Source organism: Polypterus senegalus, chromosome 5 (assembly GCF_016835505.1).
Source record: "Polypterus senegalus isolate Bchr_013 chromosome 5, ASM1683550v1, whole genome shotgun sequence".
Lineage (NCBI taxonomy): Eukaryota > Metazoa > Chordata > Cladistia > Polypteriformes > Polypteridae > Polypterus > Polypterus senegalus.
The window spans coordinates 166362016-166379636 of NC_053158.1; the positions used below are offsets into that span (position 1 = coordinate 166362016).

At 38.3% G+C, this 17621-nt stretch overlaps 1 protein-coding gene across 11 annotated transcripts in view; it reads left to right on the forward strand.

The window, feature by feature from the left end:
• dip2ca (disco-interacting protein 2 homolog Ca) overlaps positions 1–17621 on the forward strand; it is a 537137-nt gene that overhangs the window by 508079 nt on the left and 11437 nt on the right. For all 11 annotated transcript variants that reach the window (XM_039753583.1, XM_039753587.1, XM_039753586.1 and 8 more), the window contains 3 exons: positions 7656–7713; positions 10142–10216; positions 11704–11878. In XM_039753583.1, coding sequence (XP_039609517.1) covers positions 7656–7713; positions 10142–10216; positions 11704–11878 — 308 coding nt within the window. The remainder of the gene's footprint in view (positions 1–7655; positions 7714–10141; positions 10217–11703; positions 11879–17621) is intronic.

Sequence of the window (17621 nt, forward strand, 5' to 3'; positions counted from 1 at the left end):
ATCAGTGTGGTGAGCAGTTTAAGAAAATGGAATATGTTGAAGGTTTAGAAGTAGACTATGACGGATTAATATTAAACTATACCCATGGATCACCACATTTCCTTTTAAACAACAGTGATAGAAACTACTGCTAATGCTGTTGGGCTACAGACATCTTTAGGTCTTTATGTAGAGGTCATTAACAGTCTTCCTTTTTATTTATTTTTAATATGCAGTTGATTAACATTTTCCCAGTTTTTTTAAATGTGCTATAGCTTTGGTCTGTTTGGTAAAAGTACATTTCTGCTTTTAAGTGCACTATAGCCTTCTTCCTTGTATTTATAATTTATAAATAAAAAATAAAAAAATTAAAATAAAAAAGGAAGTTTTTAAAAGATTTCATGTAAAGCTTACTGAACACAGAAAGGAAGTACTGAAGGCTCATTCTTTACTAAGATAAATAGATGAAATAGATAGATACTTTATTAATGCCAAGGGGAAATTCACATACTCCAGCAGCAGCATACTGATAAAAAAACAATATTAAATTAAAGAGTGATAAAAATACTGGTAAAACAGACAATAACTTTGCATAATGTTAACGTTTACCCCGCCGGGTGGAATTGAAGAGTCGCATAGTATGGGGGAGGAACGTTCTCCTCAGTCTGTCAGTGGAGCAGGACAGTGACAGCAGTCTATCGCTGAAGCTGCTCCTCTGCCTGGAGATGACACTGTTCAGTGGATGCAGTGGATTCTCCATGATTGACAGGAGCCTGCTCAGCGCCCGTCGCTCTGCCACGGATGTCAAACTGTCTAGCTCCATGCCTACAACAGAGCCTGCCTTCCTCACCAGTTTGTCCAGGTGTGAGGCGTCCTTCTTCTTTATGCTGCCTCCCCAGGACACCACCACATGGTTGTGGCGAGTGCCCTCTTCTATCTGATAGAACATCTGCAGCATCTTATTGCAGATGTTGAAGGACACCAATCTTCTAAGGAAGTATAGTCAGCTCTGTCCTCTCTTGCACAGAGCATCAGTATTTGCAGTCCAGTCCAATTTATCATCCAGCTGCACTCCCAGGTATTTATAGGTCTGTACTCTCTGCACACAGTCGCCTCTGATAATCACAGGGTCCATGAGGGGCCTGGATCTCCTAAAATCCACCACCAGCTCCTTGGTTTTGCTGGTGTTCAGGTGTAAGTGGTTTGAGTTGCACCATTTAACAAAGTCCTTGATTAGGTTCCTATACTCCTCCTCCTGCCCACTCCTGATGCAGCCCACAATAGCAGTGTCGTCAGTGAACTTTTGCATGTGGCAGGACCTCGAATTGTATTGGAAGTCTGCTGTATATAGGCTGAACAGGACCGGAGAAAGTACAGTCCCGTGCGGCGCTCCTGTGTTGCTGACCACAATGTCAGACCTGCAGTTCCCGAGACGCACATACTGAGGTCTGTCTGTAAGATAGTCCATGATCCATGCCACCAGGTATGAATCTACTACAATCTCTGTCAGCTTGTCCATAAGGAGCAGAGGTTGGATGGTGTTTAAGGCGCTAGAGAAGATAATTCTTCTTACCTTTGCCTCAGTCCAAGTGAGAGAGGGATCGGTGTAGCATATAGATGATGGCATTCTCCGCTCCCACCTTCTCCTGGTATGCGAACTGCAGAGGGTCAAAAGCGTGGTGGACCTGTGGCCTCAGCTGGTGAAGCAACAGCTGCTCCATGGTCTTCATCACATGTGACATCAGAGCGACAAGCCAGAAGTCATTCAGCTCACTAGGATGTGATACCTTTGGGACTGGGGTGATGCAAGATGTTTTCCAAAGCCTCAGAACTCGCCTGTTCCAGGCTCATGTTGAAGATGCACTGTAGAGGACTTCCCAGCTCCAGCACACAGGCCTTCAGCAATTGTGGCGATACTCCATCTGGACCCACTGCTTTGCAGGCACAAAGCCTACTTTGCTCTCTGCTCACCTGGGGCCTCATGCATAAATGGTGTACATGCACAGAAATGTTGCATAAGAACGTTTCCACGTTCAAATCGCGATGTATAAAACCTTCACTTGGCGTAAAGCCACGCACTTTTCCATGGTACCCCATACCCTGTCGTACGCAAGTTTTCCGCTCGGTTTTGCAGACTGGCGGCACCCAGCATCAAAGCAGTGCTACTGTTCCTGTGTGGTTACCCTTTATTTCTTAGAGCCACATTCTTGCCGCGGCTATATAAATACACTGAAACTAACTGCATATTGTTTATTAATGTAATGCATCTGATTGTAATTAACTTGTAACAATATAATGGTCCAGGGAATAGCCATAGTATTCCAAATACCATAACTGCTTTAGCGTTGTTACTCTCACTGCACCTTTTTTTTCTTTTTTTCAGCTGCTCCCGTTAAGGGTTGCCACAGCGGATCATCTTTTTCCATATTACTCTCACTGCACCACTCGGAGTATTTATATCACTGTGTCTGAGTGTGGAATCACAGAAGCAGCTGATCAGAAAGAGAATTATCGGTATACAGCATCAAGCACACGCTGCCTCAGCCACGGCAAAACGTTTCAAAGCCTTTCCTGTACGGACCTCGTGGTTCAGAAACAGTTTCATCCCAAGAACTTTAAACAGTTAATCAGTCCATCAAGTGCTCCTTGTAGAACTGTTTGTAATTATAAGTACAATTACCTCACTGTAAACTTGCACTACAGTTATAATATTGCACAACCTGCGCCACTTTATAAAGCGCATATTTACATATGATGACGATATCATTTTTAAGATGAAATGCAGCAAATTATGTTGATTATATTATATAGATAAATCTTTATCTTCATTTAAATAATCTATATTGTTAATAATTAAACATGTGAGGACACGGTTCCGCAGCGCTAGCTAGTTCACGGATTGATCCTACCTTGTGCTGTATTCTTTCTGGGGCTGACGTGACACTGGAAGGATTGATGGATAGAATAATTAAACTTGTACTACAAAGATATTTCAATGTTCCTTAAAAGTTTTCAAGAATCGTCGTTGTAAGCTTACAGATGACTTAACGAGCTGATTGTGTGGCGATTGGGTATGTGGAGAAAGAAAGGTAAGCACAGTAATTGCAGGTTAGTACGTTTGAAAGAGAAAGTACTGCTACAATAATTTCATCGAAGGTCACACGCAATCACACACCGTGTTCCCCTGTTTAATGACATGCTTTAACTCCTATCATCATGAAAAAGGTATTACGTATACATCTCAGTATTTTTATTATTCAGAGAGCTGTAATTATCACGAATGTAATGGATTCTGTGTCCTGTTGGAGAAAGAGAAAGCGGAAGCATGTAGTGATTCACACTCACAGAGCAAAAGATCAAATACAAAACAAAGCATTTAACGTGCTACTTTAATTACGATGTGATTTGAGAAACTGGTTAATTAAATGATTTTAAGATGAAGTTTATAATGTTCTGCTTTAATGACAAAATAAACTACATGATTAAAGTGGAAATGTCGAGATTGAAGTTGACATTTCGTGCTTTTTTTCCTACTGTTTGCCTTTTTTTTCTCTGTACCATAATAAACTTTCATATGATGCTCAGACGGTGGGCAACAACTCGCCTTTTCGCTGCGACTTTAATATGTGACAACTTCTTTTTTATTTTGGGCACTGTGCGATTATGTCAGGTGATCAGCTTCCATTTGTTGTTTATACCACTGTGTAAACTAACAAATAGTACGTTTTTCCTTGCCTCCACTTGGTATTCGCTGAAATTCTTCCATTTTTCCATTGTCTTTTCACAGAACATTGAGCTTAAGGGCTATTTATATTGATTTGCATATTCAAAGAGGCGTAACTCTGGGAAGATTTGGGGCGGGACATCACGCGCTTGCACAAGAGTTACTTTTCACGTTGACCAGGATTTATGTAGCGGGAGAATGCGGAAATGGGCGAACGCACAGATTCCTGCATCTGGATTTTTTTGTGCGTAAGCACATTTCGGCTTTTGTGCTTACGTCATGTTATAGTGCGAATTCTACGCATGGCGTTATACATGAGGCCCCTGGTCTGCTGTAATTGTGGGTGGGGATGTCTCTCCTATTAAGATGTGCCTTTTAATAATTTGTTTTTGCAGTGCTGAAGAAAATATTTATGAAATTGCAAATTCATGTTTTATAGTAATAAAAAAAAAAATTTGCTTCTAATATTTCAGGTTCAGTCATGCACTTCATACACTTTTTCAGTTAGATGTACAGTTTTATTGTATAACTAATAGATTGTTGAAATAATTATCCTCAACTGACCCGTGGTATAACTGCTTCATTCTTTCTAATTTTTGCCTTTGTTACAGATTGGCCACTTACATAGGTTTGGTGTTTACCTTTTAAAATGGGCAAATACATTTAGTAATAAAGAAAAGTAAGATAATCATTAGTCTTCTTTTATCTGTTAATTTTAATGGTTGTCTTTTTTGTTGATGGCACCATATTCATGGTATTTTTTTTACTATTAAGATTGTCTGATTGCTTGTGAAATAAATGTCTAATTACAAGAGCACTGTCAATTTAAGCTATGATTTATGTGCTGCGAAACTTCATCGGGCATGATAATCAGCATTCACTGATTACCCAGATAGATAGATAGATAGATACTTTATTAATCCCAAGGGGAAATTCATATTCATAGATACATAATGCTGTACCATTTATTATAAAATACAGATCTATAATCTGCTTTTAGCTGTTCTTCTTTCAAGGTTGACACTCTGACTCTCATAACACATGAGGGCAGTGACTGCTCCGCTGTAATTTTTTCGATAGCAACTAGTTAGAAAACTTTTTTTTTTTACACCAAAATACTTACGTACTGAAGAAATGTAAATTCCAAGGCAGCTAAAACTTGTAGGTATTTGAAGCACCTAAAAGTCATTCACTTACTGTGTGATGTCCAATGGAGAGATGTTTCCGTATTGTCTGTTTTTAGTTAAAAGCAACATTATTTGCTCTATGATAATCTTTATCAGATAGTGCTGTTACCTCACAAATTCAGCATCCGTGGTTCACAGGTATTTTTAGCACAGCCTAAACTCATAAAATGTCGATGTTTATGTTATGACTCTATGATAAACTGGCATCCAATCTAGAGTTTGTTCTTACCTTGTACCTAATGCTGCCAGGTGTCAGTCTTCCTGAAAATGTTTTATGACTTGTAATTTATTCTGTTCTCCTTTCATGTAGAACTGACCAAAAGTTGTTTAAAACACTGAAGGAGGTCGACACCCACAAGCACCTCAGTTGCCTGTCCTTGTGCACCATCATAACAGAACTTGTGCCTTTTTTCAATTTCAGAATAGAACAAGATCAGCATGTAACTGGCTTGTATTTGGATTACAATGGAATTCATTGCAATTTTTTGTGTACATATTACACTTTCTATTAAATAATCAAAGTTTGTGCCTTTATGAAAATTGTACTGAAGAGTTGCTATGTGTCACCATCTATTATGATGTGTATTTCTGCATCCACTGCATCAAGTTTACCATCCTTTAATTGTCTGAGCAATCACATTCACATTGAGGAGAGTACATAAACTTGACATCACATTGCACAACTAATACGCACCCTTTCTGAACATGTCTTTATTTTCTGCAGTAACATTTTTAGCTTCAATTTGGATGTTATAAAATGATAAATTGCTTACTTCTTACTTTGCATAGTTTTCTGTCTGAGAAATTTAGCTTTATTTTAAATCCATAGAACACTTGGTGGGCTTGGTGGGTTGGCCCAATCCCAGCTAGGACCTGTGATTCTGGGATAGGCTGTTCCTTCTGACTGTAATGGTACAATGTCTTGTGTTCCTGATGGCTAGGAAAGCTTTTGCCAACTGTACTGGAGTGATTTTTGTGGCTATAAATATGGCTTGAGCTGTGAAGCAGCTAGCCACTGTGCCTCTCAGAGATAAAGTTATACTCCAAGTCCTTCATCTCTCTCTCTCTGTGTCTACAGTGCACCTAACAATACTACTAACACAGAACAACAGAGTCTGTGATACAAGGATACAATGTATAATGAATCCAATCAGAGCAACTCAGTATTTTCATAATATTTTCAATTTGTTCAGCTAATGTACCTCTCAATTAAAAATACTGCAATTTATTTTTTAAAATAAATACATACGAGTTGCAACAGTGGCTGTTGTATCAATCAGTAATATAATACATGCTTGTATACGCCATAATTAATTACACAAACGCATGATCAGGCAGCACTGTAAAATGTAAGACAGAGTATGCTAACAGTACACATGCAGGTAAGTGCAGATCAGATAGCGACATCCCTATCCAATGATGTCTGCATCATGAGGTGCTGGGGAATAAAGTTTGTCCAATCATGCCATACAGCAAAATTTTGATGAAAAAAATCACCAGTACACCCAGCAAATTCACAGTGAAAAACGCTTTGGGAATGTTTGCTGATCAGCAATAGTGTTTATTACTTACGTGCCAAGCTTCTGAGTGTGTTTGGGATGGATAGGCATGCCTTCCTGGTTTAGTCCTCGCCCTGGTCTCATTGACCCTATAAATGCACAACAGGCCTTCACAAAACCAACGGAGGGTATTTATATTTTTAAAAAAAAAAATCTTTTTATAATGTTTTTGTTTGCAAATTATCTATTAGATGCTTGAAAAATTTCAGACTTTCATAGCTGATTAAATATTTTATTACATTTTCTTTTAGTATCCATATAGAAAGCTGCGCAAAGTAGGCTATAAGCTGTGGAAAGTAGGAACACAGCAGGATTTATATTGGCGAGCATTTAAATTTGTTCACTTTTCAGAGCATCATTTACATCAGACACATTTTATAGGTTGTGTCTCCCTCTCCTGGTGTAATTGTCTTGATTTGTGATTTTTTCTTAAAACCTCCATAAGTTGGAAAACTGTGTTCTTAGAGCTCACTTGCTGAGGTTTCTTATCCAGTATTCATAAGCATCTCATGCAGTTTGAGTAACCTGCAACCGCACAGCAGCTGCTTTCTCTTAGTGTTTTGTTTTTATTATTCAGCTTAAGTGTTCCTGCATCTTCCTCTGTGTATGTCAGTTCTATCACAAAGAAGCCCTTTGTTCTACCAGTTGCATTTGATCAAAGCTTTGCATTTCATATCAGAAAGTCATATTGCTTCTGAATTATTATTTTAGTTGTTAAAGTTCATTTTAGAGAATGAAATGTTTAAATGCCCCTCCAAAAAGTATTGTGTTTGTATTTAACTAATAATTATTGTAATTACAGTAGTCAAATTGCCAAATATCGCACATTTAGCTTTTAGCAATGCTTAAGTGTTTCTCTAAAAGTAAATATTTTGGTTGTATTAAATAAATAATTTTTGTATTTTATGAAAATTGCTAAGTTACATACAGTTTAGCTCAAGTTTTTCATTGAAGACTAAGGAATAGCGAGGAATGGTGAGCTTTGTTGGGCTGAATGGCCTGTTCTCGTCTAGTGTTCTAATGTTCTAATAATACAAGCAGTCAACTAGAAGAAGGCTTTCAACTGTTTTCTTCCATTGGAAGGTTCTAGATATTTTATTCCATTTTTCAGAATGGTATTCTTGCTAGCCTTAATATAATAAAGGATGATTCCATTCCTAGACAGCATAATAAGAGGTTTTTAATATGATTGGTTCTCTTTTGCAGGGTTCGATTAGTAGAAAGGGGCTCACCTCACAGTTTGCCTCTCATGGAGTCTGGAAAAGTAAGTGCATTATTTTAAAATATGACATACAGTGGGATGCAAAAGTTTGGGCAACCTTGTTAATAGTCATTATTTTCCTGTATAAATCGTTGGTTGTTATGGTAAAAAATGTCAGTTAAATATATCATAGGAGACACACACAGTGATATTTGAGAAGTGAAATGAAGTTTATTGGATTTACAGAAAGTGTGCAATAATTGTTCAAACAAAGTCAGACAGGTGCATACATTTGGGCACCGTTGTCATTTTATTGATTCCAAAACTTTTAGAACTAATTATTGGAACTCAAATTGGCTTGGTAAGCTCAGTGACCCCTGACCTACATACACAGGTGAATCCTATAATGAGAGAGTATTTAAGGGGGTCAATTGTAAGTTTCCCTCCTCCTTTAATTTTCTCTGAAGAGTAGCAACATGGGGGTCACAAAACAACTCTCAAATGACCTGAAGACAAAGATTGTTCACCATCATGGTTTAGGGGAAGGATATAGAAAGCTGTCCCAGAGATTTAAGCTGTCTGTTTCCACAGTTAGGAACATATTGAGGAAATGGAAGACCACAGGCTCAGTTCAAGTTAAGGCTCAGTGGCAGACCAAGAAAGATTTCGGATAGACAGAAGCGACAAATGGTGAGAACAGTCAGAGTCAACCCACAGACCAGCACCAAAGACCTACAACATCATCTTGCAGCAGATGGAGTCACTGTGCATCGTTCAACCATTCGCGACTTTACACAAGGAGATGCTGTATGCGAGAGTGATGCAGAGGAAGCCTTTTCTCCGCCCACAGCACAAACAGAGCCGCTTGAGGTATGCTCAAGCACATTTGGACAAGCCAGCTTCATTTTGGAATAAGGTGCTGTGGACTGATGAAACTAAAATTGAGTTATTTGGGCATAACAAGGGCGTTATGCATGGAGGAAAAAGAACACAGCATTCCAAGAAAAACACCTGCTACCTACAGTAAAATATGGTGGTGGTTCCATCATGCTGTGTGGCCAGTGCAGGGACTGGGAATCTTGTCAAAGTTGAGGGACGCATGGATTCCACTCAGTATCAGCAGATTCTGGAGACCAATGTCCAGGAATCAGTGACAAAGCTGAAGCTGCGCCGGGGCTGGATCTTTCAACAAGACAACGACCAAACACTGCTCAAAATCCACTAAGGCATTCATGCAGAGGAACAAGTACAACGTTCTGGAATGGCCATCTCAGTCCCCAGACCTGAATATAATTGAAAATCTGTGGTGTGAGTTAAAGAGAGCTGTCCATGCTCGGAAGCCATCAAACCTGAATGAACTAGAGATGTTTTGTAAAGAGGAATGGTCCAAAATACCTTCAACCACAATCCAGACTCTCATTGGAACCTACAGGAAGCGTTTAGAGGCTGTAATTTCTGCAAAAGGCAGATCTACTAAATATTGATTTCATTTCTTTTTTGTGGTGCCCAAATTTATGCACCTGCCTGATTTTGTTTGAACAATTATTGCACACTTTCTGCAAATCCAATAAACTTCATTTCACTTCTCAAATATCACTGTGTGTGTCTCCTATGTGATATATTTAACTGACATTTTTTATCGTAACAACCAACGATTTATACAGGAAAATAATGACTATTAACAAGGTTGCCCAAACTTTTGCATCCCACTGTAAGTTCTCATACACTCAGTCATTAAGCTCATCTTTTTTTAATACACATGCCCCTGCCCGATTTTCATGGTGCTGCATAATCCTTTCCCCACTGCTGCCAGGACAGATTTAGGCACAGCAGAAGTCCAAGTGTAATACAATAAGCAATGAAAAAGAATAAATGAATTCAATTACTACTAATACTACTATACTAATTTGTTATAAAAATATAAATTTCACAGTAACTTGAAATGCATGATTTCAGTTTTGTCCTACTTCATAAAAATGTATAACTTTTTAGATTTGTTTAAGACAAATAGTTAAATTACTTTGTGCCTTGCCACACGATTACCATCCTGTTACACTTTCTTCATGATAGCATTCATATCCAAACCAAGATTTAAGATTTACATTTGCTTTCTAAATTTAATTCTACTCTGATTATTTTTTCTTTAACTCTGACATTTACTTTGTGTGTAAATCCACAAATCACCCTGTGTAGGGCTGCTTCTTGCCTTGTGCTCAGTTCCTAATGGATGGAATCATAACACTCCATGACCCTAAATTGTATTAAGTGCATTTGCAAATGAATGGTGGTGATTAATGCTTAAAATTGTATAGCTAAATAAATGAATTAGCTCTTTAAGCCTTTAAAGTTCTAAAACTTTTCTGCAGTGATTAGGTATCATTAAGCTCCAGCTTCACAAATTGGTCAAAACATTTTGGGAAATTGTTCATTAATCTATTGAGGCCATGTTACATATGCAAAATTAATATTTTCTTTTCATATGCTTTTGTAGATATTGCCAGGTGTTCGAATTATCATTGCCAACCCTGAAACAAAGGGACCCTTAGGAGATTCACACCTTGGGGAGGTGAGTTTACTCATGAATTTCAAAGAATATACAGTAGTAAGTAGGGTGTTGAACAGTGTTAGCCATTATGGATGCAATGAGAAGTCAAACAAAATGATACCTTTTATTGGCAAACTAAAAAGATTACAATATGCAAACTTTCGAGACAACTCAGGCCCCTTCTTCAGGCAAAATGTAATACAGAAACTGGAGTGCCTTGTATTTATATAGATACTAGGATAGACCTCCTCCAATTCTGCCATAAACAGGTTGGTATAGTGAGGTGCAAATTGACAGCCCATTGCAGTCCCCAAATGTTTCAAATAGAAGTCCTATCCATTATGTTTCAGAGTGAATTTTATCATTTGTATAACTGACTCCGTGAGTAAATCATGTTTTTTAGGTACGTTTCACATGCCAATATCATGGGGGATGTTTTTGTAAAGCACCTCAACATCCATTGTGGCCAGTATGGTTCCCTTGGACAAGGGGCCTATAGCAGGCAGTTTTTTTTTGGAAATCAGTGGTGTCTTGGATGTAGCTGGTTGTGTTGTGGGTGAAGGGGTTTAGGGATGTGCTCCACCCATCCTGAAACATTTTCTCTAAGTGAACCAATTCCTGAGAGTATAGGCTTTCCTGGGTTCCCTTCTTTGTGGCTCTTAGGAAACATGTAGAAGTAACCCGTTTTGAGGTTTTCTGGAATTAAATTGTTTACCGGATCACTGATGTCAAGAGGAAAGCTGCTAACTAGCTATTTTAGTTCATTCTTGTAGAGATCTGTGGGGACCCTCCTGTACTTTGTGATAATACATCATACTGGACAATTGACTTCGTGCCTCCTGTATATAGTCAGATGTGTTCATGATAACTAAGGCACTCCCTTTGTCTGCTGGTTTAATAATGATCTCTATGTTTTCCTTTAGTATATGTATGGCTCTCAGCTCATGAATAGTGATTTTTTGTATCCGATTTCGCTGTCTCTTTGTAAGTACTAAAATTTCTGCTTCATTTGGTGTATATGAGGAGAGATTAACAATGCAAGGCTGTTACTCTTTGCTTTTTGTTCTTAAGTGCCCAGCTTTTTCTAGTAGTCTTATGCGTCTTTTTCTTTTTGTTGATAATAAGGAGTTTCTAGAGTCTTTTGTAATATAAATGTAGCTCTTTTACCATATCCTGCATGTCATTTTAAAGGAGCAGGATGAAGTCTTGGATCTCTTGTTGTGTGTTCTTTTTAATTGTTACAGAAAATTTTGTTAGTGATTTTGAACAGTGTAGCAAAGCTTGCGAAAATGTCCATGATTTTACTGATCTCACTATGAAGCAAATTCTATAGGATTTGCTTATTACTATTCAGCAATATTATTTGTATGATTAACACTACAATATTTACTCTTTATGGCGCTTTTAATATCTTACTTAGCAATTTAGGACAAACTACAGTTTTATTTAAAACAAACTGTAAGAGTATTTCGATTATTGACCTGCTTGGTATGGTTTAATTTAATCAGATTTGGGTTCATAGTGGTCATAATGCCAGTGGATACTTCACCATTTATGGAGATGAGTCTCTACAATCTGACCACTTCAATTCCCGCTTGAGTTTTGGAGACACGCAGACAATCTGGGCTCGAACTGGATACCTCGGTTTCCTGAGAAGAACAGAACTTACGGATGCAAGTGGAGGTAGGAGATTTGATTTTATAGCTTATTTTTATTGTGAATCTATTCATAATCTTTGATTTCACACTCAGCAATATACCTGAGTCCATCACTCTTGAGAATATAACAAGAATGTAATCAATATTCACTAATTTTCCAGTTCAGGGTAAAGGGGGGCCAGGGCCCTTCCAAGGCACACTAGTTGCAAGATGGAAGCCAATCCTGGATAATACGCCTGACCATTTTATGCTACTCTATTTCACTTTTACCTGTGTATCTTTGGAATGTGTGAAGAAATGAAACTACCTGGACGCCAACCCTAGATCAGGATAACGCCTTTCACATGTCACTGCTACCACACTCCAACACTGTCCCACACTAAACCAACATGTATTGCCTCAAATTATTTATAACAATGTTAATAGTTTTGCGATAATACCCAGTAATTTGTATTTTTACCAATATTGCCCAATATTTGTATTTTTTGCTTTTAAATCTACACTAAGAGATATAAACACTTTTCATATCCAGATGTGTTTATTATGGTAAAAGTATGGATCCTTGCTTTTGATTCAACAGCAGTATGAATTTATACTGAATTTCCAGTGTCAGTATAACTCATTGAATGTTTCATTGCACACATTCAAGTTTTCCCAGGAATTAAGTAATGCTTTGCTAGGTCAAGGGTATTCTTTAATATAGCCAGAGTCAAGTATCTCTGAATTAATTTAATTAATAATTAAATTAATTATTTGTTAGCACAGGGGTTAAATTGCTAGATCAAGCATGCAACACATCATGATGGCAATGAAATCTGAGTGATAAGTATGAATGTCTATAGCGAGTTTCACTGGATTTTTTACTTTGCAGGATTACCAAATTAACAAGTGTCTGGAAAGTCAAAGGATTCAGTACAGACGTTGCTCAGTATCTCAGATGTATATGAGATGTGGTCATATGGCATATGCACTCAAAGACTTGAAAATGAAGCAGTTCTCTAATACTAATTCCTGGACGATAAAATTATTAATAAAAATAAATAATAAGGAGAACGAGCGACCACCACTCCTCTACCGACCTCACACCATACACATCATACCACACACACTGTAAGTACAAAAGAATATATTAAGTGGCAAGAGTGAAAATTAAATAACACATAGTACAAAAAATACCCATCGATCAATGCCTTCCACACATATGAAAAGACCACATAAGTACTGTATAGTATACTATAACAAAACAAGCAAGTGATTTAATAAAAATTGAATAGAAAAAAGTCCACATATGAACAGTATTATTCAAAAGGTATTGACTGTAATGAAGGAAAAAAAAATTATATATATATATATATATATATATATATATATATATATATATATATATATATATATATATACACATATATACAGTGCATCCGGAAAGTATTCACAGCGCATCACTTTTTCCACATTTTGTTATGTTACAGCTTTATTCTAAAATTGATTAAATTCATTTTTTTCCTCAGAATTTTACACATAATACTCCATAATAACAACGTGAAAAAGGTTTACTTGAGGTTTTTGCAAATTTATTAAAAATAAAAAAACTGAGAAATCACATGTACATAAGTATTCACAGCCTTTGCTCAATACTTTGTTGATGCACCTTTGGCAGCAATTACTGCCTCAAGTCTTTTTGAATATGATGCCACAAGCTTGGCACACCTATCCTTGGCCAGTTTTGCCCATTCCTTTTTGCAGCACCTCTCAAGCTCCATCAGGTTGGATGGGAAGCGTCGGTGCACAGCCATTTTAAGATCTCCAGAGATGTTCAATCAGATTCAAGTCTGGGCTGTGGCTGGGCCACTCAAGGACATTCACAGAGTTGTCCTGAAGCCACTCCTTTGATATCTTGGCTGTGTGCTTAGGGTCGTTGTCCTGCTGAAAGATGAACCGTCGCCCCAGTCTGAGGTCAAGAGCGCTCTGGAGCAGGTTTTCATCCAGGATGTCTCTGTACATTGCTGCAGTCATCTTTCCCTTTATTCTCACTAGTCTCCCAGTTCCTGCCGCTGAAAAACATCCCCACGGCATGATGCTGCCACCACCATGCTTCACTGTAGGGATGGTATTGGCCTGGTGATGAGCTGGCTTCCTCCAAACGTGACGCCTGGCATTCACACCAAAGAGTTCAATCTTTGTCTCATCAGACCAGAGAATTTTGTTTCTCATGGTCTGAGAGTCCTTCAGGTGCCTTTTGGCAAACTCCAGGCAGGCTGCCATGTGCCTTTTACTAAGGAGTGGCTTCTGTCTGGCCACTCTACCATACAGGCCTGATTGGTGGATTGCTGTAGAGATGGTTGCCCTTCTGTAAGGTTCTCCTCTCTCCACAGAGGACCTCTGGAGCTCTGACAGAGTGACCATCGGGTTCTTGGTCACCTCCCTGACTAAGGCCCTTCTCCCCTGATCGCTCAGTTTAGATGGCCGGCCAGCTCTAGGAAGAGTCCTGGTGGTTTCGAACCTCTTCCACTTACGGATGATGGAGGCCACTGTGCTCATTGGGACCTTCAAAGCAGCAGAAATTTTTCTGTAACCTTCCCTAGATTTGTGCCTCAAAACAATCCTGTCTCGGCTGTCTACAGACAATTCCTTTGACTTCATGTTTGTGCTCTGACATGAACTGTCAACTGTGGGACTTTATATAGACAGGTGTGTGCCTTTCCAAATCATGTCCAATCAACTGAATTTACCACAGGTGGACTCCAATTAAGCTGCAGAAACATCTCAAGGATGATTAGGGGAAACAGGATGCACCTGTGCTCAATTTTGAGCTTCATGGCAAAGGCTGTGAGTACTTATGTACATGTGCCTTCTAATTTTTTTTATTTTTAATAAATTCACAAAAATCTAAAGTAAACTTTTTTTCATGTTATCATTATGGGGTGTTGTGTGTAGAATTCTGAGGAAAAAATGAATTTAATCCATTTTGGAATAAGGCTGTAACATAACAAAATGTGGCAAAAGTGATGCGCTGTGAATACTTTCCGGATGCACTGTATATACACATACACACACCACACCCTTTGCTTAGTGCAATAGAGCAATAATTTAAAAGAAATCTTCAACAACATCCATAAAGATGTATTACTAAATACGATTTCTGAAGTACATCAAGAAATGAGAAGTTTATGCAAACTTAACCTCCTCAAAAAATGTTAAGCAATTTGCAAAAGCAATATAGTGAATGTGGATGACTGCTGTCCATTAAGAATTAAAAAAACACACACACAAACAACATTTCAACAGGGTCTTTTCTTTTTTAATTATTTTATGTTGATTTCCTACAGTTTCAGATCCCAGAGCTATGTTTACTCCCCAGGGGCCTCATGTATAACGCCGTGCATAGAACTCGCACTATAACATGGCGTAAGCACAAAAGCCGAAATGTGCTTACGCACAGAAAAATCCAGACGCAGGAATCTGTGCGTACTCTAACTTCCACGCTTCTTCCGCCTCTTTGAATATGCAAATGAATATAAATCGCCCTTAAGCTCAGCCTTCTGTGAAAAGACAATGGGAAAAGCACGGGGAAAAATATAAGAATTTCAGCAAATACCAAGTGGAGGCAAAGGAAAAACATACTATTTGTTCAAATAAACCGAGGTATAATCAACAAAAGGAAGTTGATCGAGTGACATAGCGTGTTGGAGAAACTTGAAAGCTCACGTTCACAAAATCGCACAGTGCCGGAAATAAAAAAGAAGTCACATATCAAAGTCGCCTTGAAAAGGCGAGTTGTAGCCCACCGTCTGAGTGTCATATGAAAGCTTATTAGGTACAGAGAAAAAAGGCACACAGTGGGGAAAAAGCACTAATGTCAACTTCAATCTCGACATTTCCACTTTAATCACGTAGTTTATTTTGTCATTAAAGTAGAACATCATAAACTTCATCTTAAAATCGTTTAATTAACCAGTTTCTCAAATCACATCTTAATTAAAGTAGCACGTTAAATGCTTTGTTTTGTATTTGATCTTTTGCTCTATGTGTGTGAATCACTATTTGCTTCCGCTTTCTCTTCCTCGAACTGGACACAGAATCCATTACATTCGTGATATTACAGCTCTCTGAATAACTAAAATACTGAGAATGTATACATGAGATCATTTTCATGATGATAGGAGTTAAAGCACGTTATTAAACATGGGTTTCACTTCGATGAAATAATTTATTGCAGCAGTACTCAGGGGCGGCTCTAGGCTTGTGGTGGCACTGGGCAGAGGAAGAATCGGTGGCTGCTTCGCCCGCCAATGTCAGTAAGGCAGCTTGTCACGGTGGATGGCCACGTCCGTTGCAGACGCTGCATAGCCTCCTCATGCTCATGACACAAGCATTTAACTTTTGCCGAAATTTGTCGCTTCGTTTTTAGCTGTGTTAATTTCTCTTTCTGTTTTATATTCAATATATATTGGCATAGCCGTCACTGCAGTCAGTGCTTTTCTTTCCCCAAGTAACCGATCGCCACACAATCAGCTCTGTAATAGAAGTTAAGCCATCTGTAAGCTTAGCGCCGATTCTTCAAAACGTTTAAGGAACATTGAAATATCTTCGTTGCACATGTTTAATTATTCTATCCTTCACGACACTCCCAGTGAAGAATATAGATTATTTAAATGAAGTTAAAGTTTTATCTGTATGATTTAATAAAAATATTTTGCTGCATTTCACCTTAAAAATGAATTCGTCATTATATGCAAATACGCGCTTTATAAAGTGGCCCAGGTTGTGAGATATTATAACTGAAGTGCAAGTTTACAGTGGGGTGATTGTACTTTATAAGTACAAACAGTTCTACAAGGTGCAATTGATTGAGTGCATTTAAAGTTCTTGGGATGAAACTGTTTCTGAACCGTGAGGTCCGTACAGGAAAGTCTTTTAAACGTTTTGCAGTGGCTGAGACAGCGTGTGCTTAATGCCGTATACCGATAATTCTCTTTCCGATCAGCTGCTGCTGTGATTCACACACAGATACAGTGATATAAATACTCTGAGTGGTGCAGTGAGAGTAATATGGAAAAAGATGATCCGCTGTGGCAACTCCTAACGGGAGGAGCTGAAAGAAGAAGAAGAAGAAGGTGCAGTGAGAGTAACAATGCTAAAGCAGTTATGGTATTTGGAATACTATGGCTGTTCCCTGGACCATTATATTGTTACAAGTTAATTACAATCAGATGCATTACACTAATAAACAATATGCGGTTAGTTTCAGTGTATTTATATAGCCGCATCAGGAAAATAAGGTGTAATCAGACAGGAACAGTAGCACAGCTTTGGCGCTGGGTGCCGCCAGTCTGCAAAACCGAGCGGAGAACTTGCGTACGACAAGGCATGAGGTACCGTGGAAAAGTGCGTGGCTTTTACGCCAAGTGTAGGTTTTAGACATCGCGATCTGAACGTGGAAAAGTTCTTACGCAACATTTCTGTGCGTACGCACCGTTTATACATGAAGCCCCAGGAGTTTATAGTTTCTCTCTGTGGCCATGCAGCCATTTTCCAAGGTACTCTAGACTGCTCCCATATCACAAAATGTGTTTCTTAGGATACTGAGATTATTGGGTATGCTTAAACATATGTATATTTGGCCCATACTGGTTCTTGTCCAGCACCTGATGTTGCTAAGGCAGTCTTTTGCGTCTCGGTACACTGTTAGAGTTTAAAAGCACTATTAAAAAAAAGCACTGCAGATGAATATATTTTAAGAATCTACAGATGAATACATAATTATCATC